Below are 23,799 nucleotides of genomic sequence, written 5' to 3'. Positions count from 1 at the left end.
AACATGATTCTATAATAGAATAATAATCATCCAGAATAATTCTGTTGTAGAATCAGTTTCAAAATATACTTTTCTTAATCAAATTTTAAGTGTTAGATTAATTAAAATAGATTTATTTAATAGTTATCTATATTAGAATCACGCTTTATATGTATTCTATAACAGAATTATTAATAAAATCGATGATTTATAGTGGCGCATTATGTAACTCCATATAAGAAATCGCTCACTGGAATGTTGGCCTCCATACTTGTATGTTTTTTGAAGAAACTATCGTGTTCCTTAAAAAAAAAAAAAAGAAACTATCTTGTAACTATAAGATCTTACTATATCAAATAAATATCTCTCTTTTGATTCTTTCTTTTAAAAAAGTTGGAACTATAGCCGGGCATTCTTCCTCTCCTGTCAAGATTCGTTTTCAGCCTCCTTTGAGATCGGAATCGTAGTAAAAAAAATAAAAATAAATAAATAATATAATAATATTTTTTTATTATTTTTAATTTTTTTTTAGGAATATTTTGTATTATTGATTTATGATGTTTAAAAGATTTAGCATTTTAATCTTCTAATATCCTTTGATAAGATACTCCTTCAATCTCCTCATTTGTTTACATTTGAGGACGAGGCTCCACACATTCTAATAATGCTCTTATAAAATTTAGTTTGATAAATTATTTTCAATTTTTTTTCCTTTTAAATAAAAGTTTGATGTTTATGTTTTTATACAAAAAAGTTTTTTTTTTAAAAATAAGTTATACAAATATGTTTTATATGTGCCTTAATGCGTGTTGGGCCGTGTAAAAAACCGTAAAGAAATGTGGGACGGAAGAAGTAATAGAAGTCTTTTACTACTTCCTCCGTCCCTCTCATTTGTTTCAATTGAGAGACGGGGGTTCGATACGCATTCTAATGCTCTTGTAAAACGTAGTTTGATAAATTATTTTGAACTTTTTTTTTTCTTCTGAATAAAAATTTGATGTTTAAGTTTTTATAAAAAAAATTCAAAAATAAGTTATATAAATATGTTTTATATGCGTTTTAAAATGCGTGTGGAGCCGTGTGAAAAAACTGTAGAAAAATGAGAGGGACTAAAAGAATATTAAATAATGACATTTGAGACCAACAAAGCCTATAACCAAGATAATTGTTATAGTAGTGGCTGTATCATGCTCACCTAATGGATGAGATGATGATAGCCATCTGAGTGCATTGTACAAGAGGTTATCAATGTTGCAATAATTATGTTGGCGGTAGGAACCATCTGCACGAAAGTAGAACGGTTTTTCTAAGATGTGTCATGAACATATGTTAAATGCGAATTTTTTTTTATTTTAGATCATTTTGATTGGCTTCTACTTCTTAATAATGGTAGATCCCTGCAAATACATCAACCGCACCAATGAAAATGATCCAAATACAAAAATTTCTGCGCTTAGCATGTGCTCATGAGCACACACTAGACAACTCAAAGTAGAATTAGAAAAGAGGTGCTTAAAAAATCCAATAAGTACACACACTGCAGTTACTTTTCTGATCTCTCTAATCAGATAAGCATAAATTCATCTCTCATTATCAATTGTTTAAACCATTTTCTCAAATAAACACACATCAATTACATAGCTAAGCTTACCGGTTATGAACATACTAATGTAGAAACTGCAGCAGACATCTTGTAACTTGTTGCCATGAAGAAAAGCTCAACTTCCCCTTGTTCTATATTCGACTGAGTACCTCAAAACGTCTGATAAGCAAGAGCAGTCACAGTACGACTCGTTTTAGCAACCCATATGTAAGAGACCACATTGTATGCTGAGTCAATGTAACCCCAGCTCAAGACAATGATAATAAAGAAAACAAAAATTACATAAAGCCTCGGTAAGCATTCCTCGAGAATGAATGCCTGGAGAGTGGTGACAACAGTGAAACAGGCCGCATAGTACATTGCACTAATGGCAGTAAAATACTTGAGTGGTAATGCAATGCAAAACTCTTCCACTTTAAACCGCGATAGCTGGATTGATAAGAGATTGCCCAAGGCAAATGTGGAAGCAAAGAGAGTGAACGCGTCGTAGCCTAGGAAGAGGTCGACGTCCCTTTTGTAAGGTTTAAGCAGGAGAGGGTATCCGTGCTTTTGGTCATAGCCTCCCGGGACTGTAAAAATTGCAGCAAAACTAATGGTGCCGATCAGGGCTGCCACAACCATTAAGGTTCCGTTTATATCTTTCATTGCTTTCCAAGCATCTTCTCGTTGACGTTTGCTCCTGGTTATAAATAATTCTGTTGCGGTCTTGCCTTCCTTGTTTGGGATAAATCTCATATATGGTAAACAGTCGGCACTGACTCGCTGGGAATATCAAAATTGAAAAGGAACATGAGAATTAGTAGGGTATTCAAAATTGATCTAGTAGTAATCTTATTCGCGTATAAAAAAAATGCAGAGGGTGTAGGTTTAGTACCACAAACCAAAAGACATCCCAACATGTGGCATAGAAAATGCCAAGGGAAATATATGGGGATATTGGATTGATGATGCTGGCTTGATGCACTATGGTATTGCCTTCATAATCAACCTCAGTCATCATTCTTTCTTTGTTATCTTCTCCTACGTGCTTCTTCAATTGATTATAAATGTCTAGATTTTTGTACTCAGCAGCCAAATGCAGTATATTCCTCCCCTTCTCGTCAACACAGTTGACAGAATCCGGACAATGTTCCACAATTTTCATAACTAGTTCCGGAATGCTCCTTTCAATGGCTTGTATGAGGGGGTCACACACACCATTCCTGTTTTTTACTGGAACTTTGAGGGTATTTTCTGGCGCGGATAAAACTTGAGATGTACATTCATTATAGGAGTAAAAACTCCAATCTGCCTCCTGCTCTATCAGTATCCGCGCAAGCTCTTCTGCAAGTAGGTTCTGTTGCTTTGTCTCATCTACGTGTTTAAGGCAACTAAAACCTGGAAGAAAAAAACAGAGAGTAGATAATAAGAAATGGAAGTACTTTGAAACACATTTATAAAATGAGGTATGTCTTGTTTATTTGAAACAAGTGGCCATGTGTATACTTAAAATCATTTCGACGAATATATTCCTCTTTATCTTCTGTCGATCCCCTACTGAGCCGAAAGAATGTGTGGGCGGAATACCTGCTCCATGACAAAAAATTGATTAGATCAGAGTAGAAGCTGCACATTTAGTTGCACTAATATCAATTATAGATTTGATTGATTAAATATTGTGTTGAAAAATATGATTTCAGAAGGAAAATTTATATCTGCATATCTGAGACTTACAGCGGTAGATTACAATTGCAAGACTCAGAAGAGGAATAAAGGGTCTCCTGCCCAGATTCCCACGTGCAAAGAAAGAGCCGCTTTTAAAATGAGATGGTGATGTTGCTAGAAGATTCAAAGGGGTGTTACCTCGAATATCTGGCTTATGAGCAAGCTGCGGATATCTTCTAGATATGCTAATAGCCATATCTGCAATTCATCATACCAAGAACTGATAAGTCGGTTTTATAACAAATTCAAAGTTAAAAATACGCGCATTGAGGACATACTATAATTTTCTCTCAAAATAGCTGCGTGAAGGACAGTGCATCCATCTTCCCTCTGCGTGTGACAATCACTGTTATAATCTTCCAGAAGCTGGAAAACCTCTGTTTGCCCGGATGCAGCAGCAACATACAGTGGAATTTCTCCCATCTTGTTTTGCATCGCAACCAAGTCCTCTAATTCTTCCTCAACCGCTTCCATGTTAACATCACGCGTTACCAAAGCACCATAATACTGCATTGAATTAGAAGCTAACCTCATTTCCCAGTCCAACAAAATTGCTGCAATATCGACAAGTCCAAGCCTGGCTGCCTCGTGTAGTGCAGTCTCACCCCTTGCATTCTGTTTCTTGAGTTGTCGTAGGCTCACAAATCCCGTCAGTGCTTTCAGAGCTTCTAAATTCTTATTAATGACTAGTAAATGTATCAGTGTATTGCCTCGGCCATCGACTTCTGCTGCAGGCTCTTCAATCCAGTATTTGCGCAGATACTCAATTGAGGCCACTGAATTGCTTGCTACATAAAGGTAAGCAATCGCGCGTCGTGAATTGTAGCCTCCAGCGGTGGTGGAATATGGCATCATATGTCTCGTGTATCCTGCAATGCTGATAAATGTTTTTGTTCTGGTCGAAATGTTTATGCATGTTCATGTCCGGCTGTACGGCATATATATACTAGTGTAATCTTGTGCACTGTAAATCAAGTTCAATCCCCCTGATTTGTTATGTAAATTAGAGAAGGAATAATAGAAGGATTGATATTTAAAGAAAAGAATATATGCCACTTTTTTTTATCAGAGATCAAGCTGAAGCTATATAAAATTCTCTTTGAGATTGAAACTTAAAGCCAGGTACCTGAAATGTGTTTCTCATGGGGTGGGGTCTGTGGTTTTTGGATAGCTTTTTTTTACTTATAAGTTATTTTATTATGAAATTCTGGAGACTGGAGGTACTTAAAGTGAGGATACTAAAAGAACTCTATTATATACCAAAAAAGAGGATTGTATTTATTTAACATGTTGTGAGTTGCATATGCAGACATATGACAATCCTCTTGTTCCACAATTTTCTTAACTAGTTCCCATCACACCCAGCATACATGACATGAGGGGGTTCTACACATGATGATGTTTGTGTACACGGTTTCAACAGATTGAAATTTCTACATAGAATGTCTGTATAAATAATTATGTACAAAATTTTGTACACAATTATGTGCACCAAGCATATATCCATTGGGAGGGCTTCTCCACGGATATCCATCGATTCACATCAACCACCCTAATTAAAACATTCCACATCAATTATCATGTCATTATGTACAAATTTTATGTACATAATTATGGGCATCTAGCACTGCTCAATAAAGAACTTCTCATGTATACATATCTCTCTTAAATAGAGCGTTTTAGTTCTTTCATGAAGTCGAGGAGGAATGCTTAGACCTCTTGAACATTACTGAGAAGTGCTTAATTTTATGAAGGCAAATTGGTGGCTATCCGCGGAGAAGCCCTCCCAATGGATATATGTGTGAATGAAGGTCACTTGGGAATCAACTTGAGCATGATCTGTAATCCATTATCCTAGCTATAATTTGACGGTTGTCCTCGTTCGAGAGTTAGAGGTGATCATGAAATGAAAGACACTCGGGGGTCGTACGACGATCTTCTATTCTGGCAAGTTGTCTTCGACCGGGGGACAGAGGTGATAATGTCTCTAACGTTTCAAGTCAAAGAGGTTCCTCATGTATTCTCTACTACTCGTACTATGATGAGTTGTTCTCATGAGGGATGCCGCAGACCTTGGGTTTGTGGCCTGCCAAGAATTAGAAGTCTACTAGAATTTAATTTGTTGCCTTTTTCAAGAACTACGGGAGCTTGAATTGACCGTATAATTTGGTAACGGCAACACGAACATGTCATGAGAAGTTAATGTTTGAGTTTCAATTTTTGATACATGAATATGAAAATACTCGAACACGAAAGTACATGATTAATTTAGTACTCCCTCCGTCCCACAATATATGTTACTTTGACTTTTTTCACGTAATTTGAGGTGCAAATAGAATATATGTCTATATATTATTTTTAAATTTTTTTTTTCTGAAAAAAAATATGGATGTTATACTTTATTCAGAAAGAAAAAAATTGAAAAATAATGTATAAAGGTATGTTTTATTTGCACATCATATTACGTGCAAAAAGTCAAAATGACATGTATTTTGAGAAGGAGGGAGTATTGAATATGAATTTTTTTTTATATGGGTTTGTCTAGTGTGTGCCCATGGGCACATGCTAAGCACTAAAATTTATAAAATTGGAGGGTTTTGATTGGTGTGGTTGTTGTAAATGCAAGGAGGTCCACCATTATTAGAAAGGTAAGCCAATAGAAACCATCCAGTTAAATTTTGGTGCTTAGTGTGTGCAAATGGGTACACCATAGAAAAAACGATTTTATATACACGAAAATAGACCGCACAACACAAGTAAAAATGCCATGTACCCCAAAAGATTATCCCAATTTTCTTTCCCAAATGATGTGTTAAATTCTGATTGACTGCATTTATTCTAATAACAATGAGACCTCTTTGTATATACATCAATCACCCAATCAGACAATCACAATTTTTCACTTATTTGATAAAAAAATTTGAGAATTTTTTTTGAGATAAGTAACATTACCTCCCAAATCACAAATAATAGGTGATCATAGGCGCATTGAAAGGGATAGAAGTTGAGAGTTCTAGAGGAAAATTACTACTATCTTTTTAATTGAAGTAGCAAATGACACAAAATCACAATATTCACTTTCCGATGACAAATTATCATCACATATGTTGACTCCCGTCACGATTGATTACCAAATTACTCCGTCAAACATATTCTGTAGACATAAATTTGTCCAGATTTCCATATGAATCGGAAGACTTTTGTATTCTCTATAATCATAATGGAAGAATAAATATTGTTACCTTCAACCTTGTTAGTGTCCGGCATAATTAGACAATATACTCTATGACCAAAACAAACACTAGACTCGTAAACTGCTATGCTACCAGACAATAATTTTTGTATTAACATCGACCATAAGTTGAGATACTCTAACAAATAAGGAATATGCTGTACTCCTTTTGGTTTAAGGTATTTTGCCGCTCTGCTTTGATTGTTTACCGGAAACAATTGTCATGGATGTAAGTATTTGGCACATTATCTAGTTGATCGTCTAATTTCGAAATTTATTTTTTTAATTTTTTTAATAAATAAAAATTTCATTTTTTAATTTTTATTTGTAAAAATAAAATTTAAAAAATTAGTAACGTAGCTATCCGGTCAATGGATCTTAACGTAGCTATTCGGTCAGTGGACTTTAAATGGCGTACCCGAAGTCAACGTTAGAATAAATATTTATGTAATCTCGAATTTTAAAAAAATAGAAAATGATCGAGCTAATTGAGGGAAGATATTTAAGTTATGAAAATATATAATCAACCACTAAGGTATAAATTTACACAACAATTAAAGGTCATATCGCAAAAATAATTGTATATCTAAAGTAATAAATTGTACTAAATATCATAATACTGGAAAAATATTTATATCTATTGACAATTAATATTATCAAAATTTGCAAGTGTATGGTCAAGTAGTGCGATTGATTTGTCCAATGGTGTCGTATTTAAGTCTGTCAACCTACCCCGCTTCCACAACCAATCCCAGCCTTCCAAATTTAAGCTAATATGATCCGTCCGATCAATCTCATCCAACGGCCCACACAAACCTACCTCCTGTTTTTATAGATTAGCCGCCCGAGTCGTGTGGCCTGCTCGCGTATCTCTCTCTCTCTCTCTCTCTCTTGATTTTCAGACAATCACTCTTTTTTCTCGCTTCTCACCAAAACAAAGGTTCGTTTTCTCCGAGTTTCTCGCTCTCTACATATACAAGAATTGTTGAGTCTCCATTTGTTGTTACATTTGTTTAATCTTTGCTTTATGTTTTATCTTTGATTCATTTTATGTTTAATCTATGTATATGTTTAGATGATGTGATTTTAGTTTTTGTATGTGTTTAATCTTTTCCTCATAGCACTGTTCATTTGTTGTTTTATATCTTTGATTTTGTGTTTGATTTGATGGATCTTAAGAATTGGAGTCTTGGACTCCAGTGTTTTTAGCTCACTTCACTCCTGTTGCGTTGACTTGTTGTTGACTTCAGTCTACGATGTATCATTACTGAAAAATGAATAACTGATGTTTGTTTGTGTGATCAATTTGGAACTTAGGGTATATTTTGTCTAAATGGATTATCACTAATTCGTGTTTAGAGCGATGATTTGTTTTTCTTAAGTATATAGTGTTTGAGAATTTGGTAATAAAAAATGCCTTATGTTGATGGTTGAGACTGAGTACTACGTAATCGGAAAGGGGTTTTTGTATCTATTTCCTTGTGGTGAATTAGTGTTTGTTTTATGTATGATTTGTGTACTCTCCAAGTATGTTGTGTGATACATTTTGTAGTCGCAACATTTTATATTTTGTAATAGTGTGTGTGTTTTTTGTTCTGTTTCTGTATTAAATCATTCAAAAAGAGTTGTCGTGTTGTTTTCTTTGTGTATGGTTTGTTTGATCAGGTATCTAAACTTCACGGTTTAATTTTCAAGCAGTTGTTACACGGCTATTTTTACTGAGTTTGGTCTTGTTGTGTATTCATATTATGTGCATAATCTGATAATGCTATTATCTGAAATTAGTTCCTACTGATGCTTAGATATTGAACCTTAATTGTTTTTGACAATATCTCGATGGTTTACTAGGAGTCATCTTTCTGGTAATTTAAGAGATGTGCACATGGTAAACACTGTGTCTCTATGTTAATAATGCTAACTTTTCTCACACTGTAGCTATGGGAAAGTGCTACCCTGCTGTGAGTGAAGAGTACAATGTCGCTGTTGACAAATGCAAGAGAAAGCTTAGAGGGCTCATTGCTGAGAAGAGTTGTGCTCCTTTGATGCTTCGTCTAGCGTATCTTTCTGAACTTCTTCTTTCTACATAGTATATATCTCTTTGTATTCTGTATTATAAATCTAAATCTCTAGATTCATATTCTAATACCTAACTTTGCTCTATCTAATAGTGCTGGGCAGCATTTTTTTTTCTTCCATTTTTGTACCTATATTCCAGCCATGTACTATTTTTATCATCTCTTGTTGTCCATTACTGTCTAATAGATTGTGGTTGTCTGGGTGTCTTGTTCTGTTATCAGGTGGCACTCAGCTGGTACTTATGACCATAGCACCAAGACTGGTGGTCCTTTTGGGACAATGAGACACAAGGGTGAGCTCGCACATGGTGCCAACAATGGCCTTGACATTGCTGTCCGTCTTTTGGAGCCTATCAAGGAGCAGTTCCCCATCCTCTCTTATGGCGACTTCTATCAGGTATGTCTGATAACATGTACTTGTTTATGTATGTATAACTACAGTTCTCAGTTTTAATGGCCTGTTTACTGATCATCTATATCAACTTTTGTTTTGCAGAATGTTACTGATATTTTTTTGCAATACGGATTTTTTAAAATTCTTTTTAATCTAGATTAAAACAAAAGTTGACTACTATAAGTCTGAGTGCAGCTTGTTTTATCTTCTAATCTATACAGTGATACACTTTATTATATCATGATGATTTTAAACAATTTTTTTTTTGGGCGAGACATTTGGTTTTTTTGATATTGGGTGTACATTTTTTGATTTGCAATGATTTACCATAGAGACATATGTCATCACCGTAATCCTGGACTTATTTATTTTAAATCGTATACAAGACGGTTAACGGGTGGATTATCATTATAGTTACAAATGTTATTATCTTATTTAATGTATTATTTTTTCCACTTGAATGTTTTCCATCATTTTCTTTTTCCTATAATTTTTTAAAAGTCTTCTTTTCATTCCAGTGACTATTCGTTCCAACCAACCAAAGACATGATAAAAGTCATTTTTGTTCTGTGCCTTTGTCACAGATGTTCTTTTTGTGCTATGTAAAAGTTCTGAATCATGTAAAATAAACTGCAGTTGGCTGGAGTTGTTGCTGTCGAGATTGCAGGAGGGCCTGATGTTCCATTTCACCCTGGAAGGAAGGTTTGTGAAGTTACATGATTACTACGTAATACTAATATAATAATATTTGTATTCATATTACTTGTTGATTGATTAAATGTTTTGCGATTGATGACAACGTAGCTATGTAATTAAGGTAACATATATGAATGATTTTTTGTCAATATAAATGTCTAGTGATTAATCACAAACTAGCCATGTCATAAAAGTAAAATATATAGATCATTTTTTGTCTATATCATATGACACCCCATGGACCAGGTTTGCTCATTGCAGCATTGCTATTTTGTATTTAGGTATTAAATTATACATCAGAAGTTCAGCAGTATAAGCTTCTTATTGTAATTGGCTCTACTGTAATTTAGATGTAACAACTGTACAACAATGTTCAGTATCAGCAATTTTTTTCTTAAAGTAACTTTCTGGTTTCACAAAGTCACTTCTGCATTTCAGGATCTAAGTGAGCCACCAGTTGAAGGCCGTCTTCCTAATGCTACATTGGGTTAGTATGCTTGATTATTGATCAATTTCAATGTAGTGTTGGATATTAATTGTACATGCAAAGACAAAGCTCTGAATGTTTTATTTAGTGGCCAACTAAACCGTCCTGAATTCATTTTCTTATGCAGGAAATGACCATTTGAGAGATGTGTTCGTGAAACAAATGGGACTTTCTGACAAGGATATTGTTACTCTTTCTGGCGGGCATACTCTGGTAGGTGCCGCTACTGATTATTTTATTTTGTTGTACTAGTTCTCTCGTGCATTTTGTAAATATAGAAGGCTTGATGTTATTTCGCACCTTTCCTTCAGGGAAGGTGTCACAAGGAGCGATCTGGGTTTGAAGGACCCTGGACTAGCAATCCTCTCATCTTCGACAACAGCTACTTCAAGTAAATGTCTTTCTTTTTTTTTTCTTTTTTTTTTGTCTTTGCATATTTTTTATCACCAATCACAAAGAGGTTTTATCTAAAACTTTATTTCCTCAAACTTTTTAGGGAACTCTTGACTGGGGAAAAAGAAGGGCTTCTGCAATTGCCTACTGATAAAGCTCTCCTTCAGGACCCTGTCTTCCGTCCTCTTGTGGAAAAATATGCTGCGGTTAGCACTGTTATTATATTCCTAACCTGTTTAGCCATTTAACCGGAGACTGTTTTCTTTGTTTTACTGATTTACTAATTATGCTCCTTTTTTTGTAAAAAGGATGAGGATGCTTTCTTTGCCGATTACGCAGAATCTCACATGAAACTCTCTGAATTAGGGTAAGTTATTGGTGTCTTTAATTTTGAGCATTTTTTTGATCCCCTGTAGTTGAGTATAATGGATAACTAGATTTTCGCCTCTTAATTTTTCCTCAGAAAATTATCAACTAAAACAGGAAAAAACATTACAATAAGCTTTTGAACTGATAGTCTGACACCGGTGTGTATATGTACACAGATTTGCCGAGGCCTAAAGCTACTGCTCAGCTGAGATTTTGGAAGGACTGCCTACTGCTTTGTAATTTCATATTATGTCATGTATTGAATTTGATGAAACTTGGGTTTGAACTTTGTTGATGAGATCTGCAGTCCCTTTTACTCTGTTTTTGACAAAATTGCTGGGATATTAAAATGCTTCACGAAAAAAGAAAAATTAATGTCAGCGAACAGCATCTTCCCAAATAGAAAAATGGAAAAGATTAATATTACTCCCTCTGGTCTTTATTATAAGGTACCAAGACTTTTTGCATGACCATCTGCTTAAATTATTTTTTTAAAATTTTTCTTTTTCTGAATTAAAATATGTGGTATATATTTTAATTCAGAAAAAGAAATTCCTAGAATTGTGTGAAAAAGTCTTGGTGCCTTATAATAAAGACAAGAGAGAGTATTATTATTGTTAAAGTTTACATAATCTGACTTCTTGTTACTGATACCCATTATATGCTAGTTACTTCATTGTCTCATTTTAACTAATTTTTTGGCATAGGTGGTAATCCATTTTTTGTATACTACTAGTCAACAGCGAGTTTTCAGTTTTAAATAGACAGAGACAAAAAGTTCGGATATTTTTTTAACATTCAGTACATGAACACAAAATTACACGATAAATTTAGTACCGGGTATGGTTTTTAATATTCTGTACTTGAACACAAAAGTACATGAACTAAATAAATAAATAAAATATAAAAATACATTATATTTTTTTGTCAAATTTTAAATTTATATATTATATTTGAAGTTTGAATATAAACAAAATATTAATATATAGATACGTAATTTTCAATACAACTAGACAAAAAAAATACAAAATTTCAATTATACAACTAAAAAAGTAAAATATTATTTAAATATTATTCAAAAAAATAAAAAAGTAAATATTATTTAAATTTAAAATTTTACTGGGGCCAGCTATAGTTTAGGGAATTGGGAACTAGAGTTTTTATCTTATACTCTGTTATTTGTTAGCCGCCTCCCCCGCTTCATCCAACTCTCTCTGCTTCCTCCATATATTCCACCTCTTCTCAATTATCTTGTTTCTAGTTATATTATTCAGTATTCCCTCAGTAAAGATGAAGAAGATATTTAAGTTGCTATCTGTCAATGCTTTAAACATTTGTTCTTCTCTGCTATTCAATACTCCTATGGTTTAAGTCTGTTTATATTCTTAATCCATGTTGTAAATATGCAAAGACAATGAATGCTCTGGCCTATCTGCACACCACTATGCAACACTTAATACTATAATCTATGTTACTGTATCATCTTCTTTGTTGGTCTGTTTTAAATAATTATTTTTTTTTCGTGTACTTAACATGTACATTTCGTGACACGAAATAAATCGGTTCGTGTACGTGTTATGGAACTGGTACGCGAAACTGAAACGCTTCGTGTCAGGTTTGGGATACTTGACACGAAAACACAAAAATACACGACACGAACGGTATGCTAGGTCTAGTTTTAAAAGGAAAGAGTGACCCTCAGATAAGGATGAGTGTGGTTCGGTTTGGTTTTTAAAATCGAAAACCAAATCAAATAATATTGGTGCGGTTCAGTTTTCTTAATTCGATTTCTTCTTGAAATGGTGCGGTTTAGATTTTAAAATCAAATAATAAAGAAGGTGTCCCAAAGACCGTTGTTGACATCATTTCTAACAGAGATAGTTGACAAAAGACATTTTCTAATCTGAACTTTTGTTGCTAACATTAGAAAACAATTTTTACCTTCCAATCTGAACTCTCTAGACCTTTAAGCAGAGTTGGTGTGATCTTCCCACTAATATCCTCTCGAGGAAGGCTATCTAGCCCACCAACAGAAGCACATGTTGACGAATATGCCAACTTCACAGTTTTTTTTGGAGTTGCAGCTGCCCTACAGATATTTTCATTTAAATTTAGTACACTAACAGGATACAAGTACAAAGTGATATCTATAGAAGGGATAGCTTTAAGCCCCCAGTCAAACTTGCATCTATAAGTAAACATGTCATTTAATACGAGATATATAGCGATAGTTACTCATTACTTTCTAAAGTAAATTGTAGATAACAACATCTATAATTTTATTGAATCCATTAATCAATATGGATGTGTATATGGTGCCCCAACTGACACATTCGATTGTTCATGAATATATAATATTAATATTGTCACCTTTGAACTATTTTTGCATTCTAATAATTTCTTCATCTGGACGGTTTAATTTTATATGGCGATTTCTAGGTTGCAACTTCTCAGTCTAGTTTGCATAGTTCTTCTTTGGCTATTTGGAGGCATCCAATGTAAGCATGTCCATTCCATAAACACTTTCTTCCTATGTTATATATATTTGTACAGGTCTTTGTCATTTGCAATTATTTACTGAAATTTCAACTTCATTGACTGTTCTGTCAATTAGGCGAAAATGTGATCGAGAAAAAGTCCCCTACATTACAGAAAGCAATCGAAACATCATATGGAGTTGACAGACTTACTTTCTGTATCCCTCTTATATGTGTCGGTTTTCCCTCTGGACCATGTTGGTGTTGCATTCATGATTTTAATAGTTGTTCAACGAACAAACAAGCGTGCATTTACTTCTGCAAACTTTAAAGTGTAGTTACGACTCATTTGGAAGTTTAATTGTGTTCAATGTTGAATACACATCTGTAACTACTATTTGCAAGTTCACAAGTGGAAAGAGTTTCCATAAAGCTTATAAAAATTATTAGTAAAATATATATATGTTATAAAATTTTATTATTTTCAATGTACATTTCACAGGAAGATACGGGATTCTTAAAAATATGGGGTCAATATCACGAAACGCAATCAAATTTAAGAATACCGAGGCTATTATATGACTAAATTATATGACTTATAACATAAAGATGAATTAGTTTTTATTATAATTTTGAATTTAAAGAATGTATCAAAGTTAATTTTTTAAATTCGACATACATATAATAATAATTTCAAAATTATTTTAAGCTTAATATTAAATATATAAATCACTTTAATATTAGTTGAAACTTGTGTTGAGGTCAATATTATGCTCAAAAATGTTATGCCTACAATTTGGATTAAACGTAAAACGGGTTGAATTATAAACTTGAATTAAATGTCCATCATTCAAAAAATGCATATAAGATTCTATTTTTTTTATTTTTCTTTGCCATGTGTTATATGCGAATTTATCAAGATTAGCTAAACGGGCCAGGCCCATCAAAGAAGGTTTGTTCAGCCCAAGAAAGTCAAGATCACTCCAGTCTTAGAGTAACCCTGTCAAAAGATAGGGCGCGCCCTATCTTTAGGCGCGCCCACTTGTTAAGGAAAGTTCATTTGTCATAATTCCGAAGGGCAGTGAGGGGTACTTTATGTTTAGGGGGACGCCCTTGAGCATGAGTAGGTCTCATTGTTGTATTAAGAAGACCCTGCCTTGTAGTCTAAGGAGTTGTCCTCCTTGGGAGGTAGAGGATAGAGAAGAAGACACCTTGGAAGGTCCTATCTCTGTAGTCTGGCGGGTTGTCCCTGTCGGGGAGTAGGGGAGTGTCCTTACATTTGGGGTAAGCCTAAAGGGCTAGGCCTCATCGTATTGGACCCCTTCCAGGAGGAAGATTCTAGAAGGGGAGGCCCAGCCCACATGGGTCTCTTAGGAGAAAGAACTACGTAACGGCTTGATCCCCTATAAATAGGGGTACGTAGGCAGATTGTAGGCATCGATCATTCTTGAGAGCTATTCCAGTTAGCAATCTCGAACCCTTTGCTTACAATTGCAACCACCCCATAACAAACAACCAACCATCTCCTATATTCTCGCCAACAGAAATCTTGATCCACGCCACGAACTTCATCTTTGTTGACCTACTAGTTTTCTCCGTTAACAAATTGGCGCTAGAAGGAGGGGGTAGTTCAAGATTTTCCATCAAGGAGAAAGATGTCGAATCACGGCGAGACAACGCCCGGCGGGAATCAACCCCCTGATCCTAGATCAGGGATAGGCGATAACCCTCCCGTCGACAACACGCCGGTCGGGAACGCCTCTCAGGACAGAGCAATCATCATAACAGACGGGGAGTCTGGCGTTATGAGACGCCCCATCTCCGGCTCGCCGCCGATATTCATAAGCAACGAGGAGTTACTCAAGGAGTTGCACTACTTGAGAAACGAAGCGAGAGAACAGCAAGCGCTCAGAGAGCGAGTCGCGCAACTGGAGTCCCTCGTTCCCGGAACACATCGTTCCGGGAAGCAGCCCTTTGAAGAGGAAAGTCAGTCAGGCCATCGCGATGATAGAAGGCCTGTGATTGTTCCACGAAACCTATTCGCGTCAGGCGGCCAGATTACCGCCGGAGGAGAGGGCACCAGGGACGGAGGAAGACCCCCGCAAGATAGACGAGCGACCGCACATCTGGAGGAGGCCAGTCGAGATGTTAACGCTCTGGCGGAACGATACCGAGGAAGAGTCAGTAGGGCGGATCTTTTGGCCCTGATCAAAGATCTTGAAAGCAGACCTGAATATGCGAATACCGGGTCAAGAACGGCAGGCACGGGTCGAGAAGGACATAGGAAGGAGATTCCGCATGGATCAGACCCAAGAAGCTATGACAGATCGCAAGAACAAGAACCCCGGGGTTTGGGAGGAAGATCGGAGCGAGACCCGATCGTGCTTGAAGGACGGCAGAATCAGGGAGGAACACGCGAGCATGCGGCGTCTCCGGGCAACGGAAAGACTTATCATCAGGTTCTTTTCTTGTCCCCTCTTTGTAAATTATCGTAAAAGTTATATTATATTTCGTTCTGGTAGTAGTAGAATATGTGATAATGAATGGTTAGGCAAATCTTGATCAGACCATTGCCGATCCACACATTCAAGCCTCGTCTCAGGCCAATGCTCATGCCAATCCGCATATTCAAGCCTCATCTCAGGCCAATGCGCCCCCATCTGCTCAGACTCACGCTAATCAATCCAATCCTCTTGTCACGGCAAGTGATCTCATGGCTACCGGAACACTACCATCAATGACTCTGTCACAGCCGAACGTTCAGACCATTCCAGGCATCGGAGCTATTGATGTCAACAGCCTAAGGAAACTTCTGGCACATTTCGACGGAAGTCAAACGTCTCTTTCAAGCCAAGCCCTATCACCATTCTCTGCTGAGGTGATAGAGGCTCCGCTCCCAGCCAATTACAGAAACACCACTTCCGATTTAAAGTTTCATGGCAACTCAGATGCTGTAGAGTTTCTTGGAAGGTTCAATGTTGAGATGGGTGTCTACCAGATACCGGATCCTGTCAGGTGTAGACTTCTTGCGGCCACATTCAGAGATAGTGCCTACCAATGGTTCCGGAAATTGGAACCAGCATCCATCACTTCTTGGACAAGTATGCAGACTATGTTCTTGACTCAGTTCCAGGCAACCGTCAAGTATGCTCCACCAGTCACCACTCTGGCAAATATCAAACAGAAGGAAGGAGAGACTCTTCATGCCTACTTCAAACGGTTCAATGCAGAGTCATCCAACGTTCGGGGGGCAACTGATGAGACACTAAAAAGCTTCTTGGTGGCTGGGCTTCGAGTGGGAACTGATTTTTGGAAGCACTTGCAAGGCAATGATCCCAAGTCTCTGGCAGATTTATATGCAAGGGCTGAGGCATACAAAAATGTCGAACAATCACTGGCTGAGAGCCGAAAGAATGAGAGAAGCCCTGGTAAGGCCCGACAAAAGAGAAGGGACCGGTCCCCAAGTCCAGAACAAAGGGGAAGGCGACGAAGCCCCAACCGGGTCAACACCATGTATAGGAGGAACTATACACCTCCTCGAGAGCATGAAGAAAGGGAAGATCGCTGGACACCACTTGCCGCACCAATCGATCACATCTTTGAAGTCAATCGCGACAAGGGACTCTTCCGCAGGCCAGCTCCACTAAATTCTTGGCAAGCCAAGAATAAGGACAAGTACTGTGAATACCATGAATCAACCGGGCATGATACCCATGAATGTAGACAACTGAAAGAAGAGATTGAATTGCTAATCAAAGAAGGCCAGCTTAATGAGTGGATAGTGCGAGAAGCCCGGTCCCGACGAGATATTCGAGCCAAGGACAGAAGGGGGCTTGGCTATACTGGCGATCAAGAGAGGGGAAAGCAAGAGGACATCCAGTTCGTTAAGGAAGGAAGCATTCATGTCATCTTCGGAGGGCCACATTTGGCTGGTGAGGGGACCAGGGCTATGGAGAGATATGCAAAGGAAGCAAAAGGTAGGCCCCTTACCAATATACATAATTTGTCATCTAGACCACCTAAAGTCTTTAGAGGTGAAGCCATTGACATTACCTTTTCAGAAGAAGATGCCAGATGGGTTCACCACCCTCACAATGATGCCCTAGTGATCGCCCTTCGTATTGGTCCAATGAACGTTCATCGGGTGCTCGTGGATAACGGAAGCTCTGTCAACATTCTCTATTATGGCACCTACCAGAAGCTTGGCCTCCCTGATAAGGACATGAAAGTTGAGGATGTCTACATCTATGGATTCGGTGGAGAGGCTGTAAAGGTAAAGGGGACCATCCGGCTCCCGGTAACTCTAGGAGAAGGAACATGTTCAGCTACTCAGGTGATGGATTTTATGATTGTGGATCACGACTCATCACACAACGCCATTGTTGGGCGACCATTACTAAAAGAGATGAGGGTGGTCACATCGATATATCATTTGTCTATGAAATTCCCAACACCTGGAGGGATTGGAGTTGTAAGGGGATGCCAATATGACTCCAGAGAGTGTTACCTGCAATCTCTTAAAGGTTTCAAGAAAAATAGACCACTAAAAGAGCCCCTCGTTGCCAACACTGGTGGGGAGGTCAATATGACTTACTTTGTCCAATTTCCTGATGAAGGAGATAATCTCGGACAATCAAAAGGGAAAGAACCAATGGAGGTAGATTCAGATGCCGAGCTTAAGCCTTGCTCTATATGGGAAAAAGGAGAGACATCTGGAACCAAAGAGGAGTCTGATCTAGACCCAAGGCTGCCCCTAGAGTCAACCAAGACCGGACCAGCTGAAGATACCGTTGAAATCCAGGTTGGGGAGGCCGGAGAGGTCAAAACATTGAAGATAGGGTCTAAGCTGAAAGGAGAGTTAAAGGCAAGCCTTATCCGTTTCTTAAGAAGTAACTTGGATGTTTTTGCTTGGTGTCATGCTGATATGGTAGGGATTGACCCAGAGGTAATGAGTCACCATTTAAACATTGACCCTACCAAGAAAGGGATGAGACAGAAGAGAAGGCCTGTTAGTGGAGAAAGGGCCCAAGCATTAAAGGAAGAGGTTGACCGGTTGTTGGGTGCTAAGTTAATCAAGGAGTCATTCTACCCTACATGGCTGGCTAACCCGGTCCTTGTCAAGAAGCCTAATGGGAAGTGGAGAACCTGTGTTGATTTCACGGATCTGAACAAAGCATGCCCAAAGGATAGTTTCCCACTACCGAGGATAGACCAGTTGGTGGATGCCACAGCAGGACACGCTCTGTTAAGTTTCATGGATGCCTATTCAGGGTACAATCAAATACCAATGCATGAACCAGATCAAGAGCACACTTCATTTATAACTGACAGAGGCCTATATTGCTATATAGGGATGCCATTTGGACTAATCAATGCAGGCGCAACTTACCAACGCCTTGTGAACATGATGTTTAAGGAGCAGATCGGCAAAACTATGGAGGTTTATGTAGATGACATGCTGGTCAAGTCCAAGGAGGCGCAAGATCATATTCAACATTTAGCTGAAATGTTTGACATACTCAGGAAATATCGGATGAAGCTGAATCCTCAGAAGTGTGTATTTGGAGTAGAGTCTGGTAAATTCTTGGGGTTCATGGTAAACCATCGAGGGATCGAGGCTAACCCTGCGAAAATAAAGGCATTACTTGATATGAAGTCGCCTCAGAATGTAAGACAGGTTCAGAGCCTTACAGGGAGGATAGCAGCATTGAATAGGTTTGTGTCCAAGTCCTCTGACAGGTGCAAGGAGTTCTTTAAAGCAATCAAAGAAGCCGGAAAGACGTTCGTATGGACAGAAGAGTGTGAGGAGGCTTTCCAAAAGATAAAGGAACAATTGGGAAAGCCACCTCTCCTGGCCAAGCCTGTAGAAGGGGAGACATTGATCTTATACCTAGCCGTTTCAAGATACTCGGTTAGCGCCGTTCTTGTAAAGGAGGAGAAGGATGTCCAATTCCCGGTGTATTATGTTAGCAAAAGGCTATTGGATGCTGAGACAAGATACACTAACATGGAAAAGTTGGTATACTCTTTGGTCTTAGCAGCAAGAAAACTTCGTCCATACTTTCAGGCTCATAAGATTGAGGTGAGAACTTCATATCCTCTCCGTCAGATTATGCATAAGCCAGAAGCAACGGGAAGAATGATGAAGTGGGCAGTAGAGCTAGGACAATTTGATTTAGAGTATAAGCCTAGGGCTACTGTCAAGGGTCAAGCTCTGGCTGATTTCTTGTTAGAATTTGAAGATGATAGCCAAGAATGGGCAATAGTGCCATATAGTCCCAACGTTGAGCCCATTGACGGTCTTTTGGTGGAAGATGACACATGGTGGAACTTGCATGTCGATGGAGCCGTCAACTCTGACGGAGCTGGAGTTGGTATAGTTTTGGTTAGTCCCGGGGGGTGTCGGTTGTTGAGTGCCATCCACCTAGGGTTCCCCGCAACCAATAACGATGCAGAATATGAAGCTTTGATCAATGGTCTGGCCCTAGCTGTGGAAATGAGGGCTAGGAACCTTATTGTGTATAGTGATTCCATGTTGGTGGTCCACCAGGTAAATGGGGGGTTCTTAGCTCGAGGATGGAGGACGAACTTATACATGACCCATACGCAAGAACTGATGAAGAAGTTCAGAGAGGTACATTTAGAAAAGGTTCCTCGCGAGAAAAATGAAGGTGCTGATGCATTAGCCAAGGCCAGTTCCAGAAGGGACACCAAGTTATTAGGGACTATCCAATTCTGTGTTCAGGAGAAGCCAAGTGTGTCAGAAGTACAAAAGGTCACCCGGTTCAGAGAAGATCTGATGGAGGTGGAGGATGAAGTTGTGGATACTTGGATGACCCCTATACTTAAGTTCATCCAGAAGGGTCAGCTCCCGGAAAGTGTGAAGGAAGCTAGAAGTCTCAGATACAAAGCAGCGAGATTTGTAATATATAATGGTGTCTTGTATAAGAGAGGGTTCAACCAGCCGCTGCTGAAGTGCATTGCAGGGGAAGAGTGCAATTACATCTTAAGGGAAGTGCATGAAGGAATATGCGGCAATCACTCGGGGGGTAGTTCACTTGCACTGAAGATCCTTAGGCAAGGATACTACTGGCCAACTATGAGGAGTGAAGCAAGCAAGTTCGTGCAAGCATGTGACAAGTGCCAGCGATTTGCCACATATTCATCTCGTCCTGCAGCAAGTCTGACTCCGTTACTCAGTCCATGGCCATTCGCTTTGTGGGGGATAGATCTCATTGGAGAGCTTCCAAAAGCCAAAGGAGGAGTCAGGTATGCTGTAGTGGCAGTAGATTACTTTACAAAATGGGCCGAGGCCGCGCCTCTAGCAACCATTACTGCTAAGAAGATAACAAGTTTTATATTCAATTCAATCGTGTGTAGATTTGGTATCCCATACAAATTGATATCTGATAATGGGAAACAATTTGATAGCAGAGAATTGAAGAAGTTATGTGATGACTTGAATATAAGGAGGAACTTTGCAGCTGTGTATCATCCACAGAGCAATGGACAGACTGAAGCAATCAACAAGATCATCAAACACACGCTGAAGGCCAAGTTGGAAGAGATGAAAGGTGATTGGCCGGAGGAGCTTCCAATGGTGCTATGGTCATACAACACTACGCCAAGAACAACCACTGGGGAGTCGCCATTCATGTTAACCTATGGCTGTGAAGCAATGGTGCCAGTAGAGGTCGGAGCAGGTTCTTTCAGGAGAGACCACTTCCAGGAAGAGGACAATGCTGTCAACCAGAGGTTACATCTAGATATGTTGGAGGAAGTCAGAAGGGAGGCGCAAGTTAGGTTGGCAGCATATCAACAAAGGACAGTCCGGTTCTACAACAGTCGAGTCAAGCCCAGACCATTCAAAGTAGGAGATTTGGTGCTGCGCAAGATGATGCCAGGAATGAAAGTGCCAGGTCACGGAGTGTTTGGGGCAAATTGGGAAGGGCCCTACCGCATCCGAGCTGAGATCTTTGGAGGAGCATACTACCTAGAGAACATGCAGGGTGAGCCCATTTCCAAAGCATGGAATGCAGAGCATTTGAAGAAGTACTATCAATAAAGGCAACATCAAATCTGCCAATAGGCGCAGCCTGTAATTAGCAGATATGACAAAACATCCTTTGTAATCATTTTCGAGTAGACAATAACAAAGATCTTTAGTTCATTCTGCCGCCTGCAAACATAGGGCGCGCCCAAACATGGGGCGCGCCTACTCGTTAAAATCTTGGCAAATTATGAAGGGCCATAAAGATAGTAACTCCTCCTAATGATTCTAATTAGGAATCAACTCGCAGAAAGGGTAACCCAGCAAAATGATCAACATCTATCAAAACAACTCGGTAAAAGGCGCGCCATGTCTCTTATAGAACACAGCATAGTAAGTGTATACTCCATATAGTGCATGAAAGAAAAGGAAACGAGCAAATCATAGAAGAAAATACTTAACCAACCAGAAGAATAATTAAAAGCATCAGTAGGAGAAGGGGCGCTTCCCAATATCAAACGGTCACGACAAATAAGTTATACAAATTAAACTTAGAAGTAAAAAGCAGACAATAAATAGAAAGGGGGCGCGCCCAAATATCAAAATCCAGAAATAAGTCATACAACTTGCAGGGTTGTAGGGACCCGCGCCCAAATAATTATCCGCAAAGAGGAAAACACCTTAAACTTGGTCTTGGTCCTGAGAAGAGTCTAAATTCCCAGGCTGGGAGGAGGGAATGGTTGGAATTTCTTGAGGAATCTCGCCCTGGGTAAGTTGAGGAATGGGATTTGCATCAGTAGCTTTAGGCGAGCCCTCAGCAACCTGGCGCGCCTCAACATGAGTAACCCGTTCAGGGGACGACCGTTCCAGGAATGCATTGGCAGATATGGCTGCGACCTCTAGCTCAATTTCCATCCTCTTTTCCTCGATCGCCTTGGCTTCTTCGATTCTGAACTCTTCAACCCAAGTCTTGGTTGCTGGAATAAACTTGCTCCAATCGTACTCGGGATCCACAGCTAAGAATCCGGTAACAAAACTCCTAAACCCTTCGGCAAAAGAGGATTGGTTGGGCGCGCCCAACTGAGCTTTAAGATCCTCCACCTGTTTCTCCAACTCAACAACTCTCTCATTAGACGATGACAGATCTTGGGCCGTCTTGTTTAAGTCAATTCTCAGGTTATCAGCCTCGGTTCTTAACCTGGAAATGTCTCTATCAGCATTTGATTTGAACTCCTCTAGCTTCGCCTTATCTTTCTCAGAAGCATCCAGTTGTTGTTTCAATTTCTTTTTGTCTTCACTAACTGCGTCCAGGCTCGCCCTTAGCTTTTCAGTATCAGAGGGGTTGCAAGTCAAGTGAAAAAAGAGTTCAGCCGCGGCGCGCCTACAAGCGTCAGCTGCCTGCTCACCATTTCTCTGTTGCCAAACAGAAAACTTGGAGGGTTCTATATAACCATCCGCCACCTTGGCAAACCAATCTCCTGCGGCAGTCACTGGCGCCTCATAAGGATATCCAGAGGGTACTTCCAGTGTTTTGGATCTTTTTGGAATATGAGCCCCTATCTCTTGATTTTTTCTTTTCTCATGACCTTTCTTCTTGGAAGGAGAAAATGTGGAAACCTGCTGGCTAACAGACACCTTGGGTGTCTGTTTGGAACTGGACGCGCCCACATTTACGGCGCGCCCACTCTTCACACCAAACCCGGCTGGGAGCGACATATCTGCGGTATCAGAGAAAATAAATAATTAGGCAATGCAGTACAAGATCATGCATACGGAGGTTCAAATCTCGATACAGTTAACAAAAACGATAAAGACAGTAAAAACTGGCAGTAAAAATACTGAGAAAATACAGTACAAAATGAATAAGGGAGAAGATAACCGTAATCAGGCGCGCCTTGATCCATAGCCTCATCAGACTCTCCTTCCTCCTCCTCGACTTCAATTTCTTCAACCTCCTTAGCTTTCCTCTTTATGGGGCGACCACCGTAAAAATCCTGGTAATCACAGATCGACCCCACTGCATCACTTAGGAATCCATACTCCTTCAGACGATCGGTGGTAACGAGGTGATTAATAATCTTCGCTTCATAGGGTAAATTTATAATGTTCTCAGCACGCCTTTTGGCGCGCCCAGATAAAGATGATTGTTTTCTCTCGACTAAGGAAAAACAAGAAAAGTACGAATAAGAATGCTGAAGACGAAATAAGTATTAACATACAGGGCGCGCCAAGAAAGAAATGACTTACTAGGGGATACGTTGAATTGGGTTCTAATTCTTTCTTCTGGCCAAGTATAGAAGAAAGGCTCTTTCCATTTTTTCTCATTACTGGTCTTCCCTTCAGACCAACCAGTAGAATTGTGAGTCTTCCAGACGACCAAATAATAATACCCCAGACTGG

The 23,799-nt window shown here is 38.8% G+C and overlaps 2 protein-coding genes across 2 annotated transcripts; one reads left to right on the top strand and one right to left on the bottom strand.

Annotated features, from left to right (window-relative positions):
• Nucleotides 1–1,468: 1,468 nt before the first annotated feature.
• Nucleotides 1,469–4,260, bottom strand: LOC108208729 (uncharacterized). Its single transcript, XM_017379253.2, has 5 exons — nucleotides 3,565–4,260; nucleotides 3,296–3,484; nucleotides 3,068–3,148; nucleotides 2,457–2,959; nucleotides 1,469–2,344 (listed from the first exon to the last, which is right to left on the bottom strand). Exons 1-5 carry the CDS (start codon nucleotides 4,139–4,141, stop codon nucleotides 1,733–1,735), a joined length of 1,962 nt encoding a protein of 653 aa, XP_017234742.1. The 5' UTR covers nucleotides 4,142–4,260; the 3' UTR covers nucleotides 1,469–1,732.
• Nucleotides 4,261–7,324: 3,064 nt separating this feature from the next.
• On the top strand, nucleotides 7,325–11,248 carry LOC108205636 (L-ascorbate peroxidase, cytosolic). Its single transcript, XM_017375628.2, has 10 exons — nucleotides 7,325–7,458; nucleotides 8,454–8,574; nucleotides 8,816–8,990; nucleotides 9,624–9,689; nucleotides 10,122–10,170; nucleotides 10,298–10,383; nucleotides 10,482–10,561; nucleotides 10,667–10,769; nucleotides 10,872–10,930; nucleotides 11,109–11,248. The coding sequence occupies exons 2-10, from the start codon at nucleotides 8,456–8,458 to the stop codon at nucleotides 11,122–11,124; spliced, it is 753 nt and encodes a 250-aa protein (XP_017231117.1). The 5' UTR covers nucleotides 7,325–7,458; nucleotides 8,454–8,455; the 3' UTR covers nucleotides 11,125–11,248.
• Nucleotides 11,249–23,799: the final 12,551 nt, after the last annotated feature.

The sequence above is a fragment of the Daucus carota genome, chromosome 2 (genome assembly GCF_001625215.2).
Source record: "Daucus carota subsp. sativus chromosome 2, DH1 v3.0, whole genome shotgun sequence".
NCBI lineage: Eukaryota > Viridiplantae > Streptophyta > Magnoliopsida > Apiales > Apiaceae > Daucus > Daucus carota.
The sequence above is the reverse complement of the archived record's forward strand: the minus strand, read 5'-3'. Positions and strand labels throughout refer to the sequence as shown.

Coding starts and splice junctions, on each gene's coding strand:
- LOC108208729 (XM_017379253.2), bottom strand. CDS start 4,141: ATGATGCCATATTCCACCACCGCTGGAGGCTACAATTCACGACGCGCG. Junction 3,485..3,564: donor TATTTTGAGAGAAAATTATA/GTATGTCCTCAA, acceptor GATGAATTGCAG/ATATGGCTATTAGCATATCT. Junction 3,149..3,295: donor TGCAATTGTAATCTACCGCT/GTAAGTCTCAGA, acceptor GTCATGGAGCAG/GTATTCCGCCCACACATTCT.
- LOC108205636 (XM_017375628.2), top strand. CDS start 8,456: ATGGGAAAGTGCTACCCTGCTGTGAGTGAAGAGTACAATGTCGCTGTT. Junction 8,575..8,815: donor CCTTTGATGCTTCGTCTAGC/GTATCTTTCTGA, acceptor TTCTGTTATCAG/GTGGCACTCAGCTGGTACTT. Junction 8,991..9,623: donor CTTATGGCGACTTCTATCAG/GTATGTCTGATA, acceptor AATAAACTGCAG/TTGGCTGGAGTTGTTGCTGT.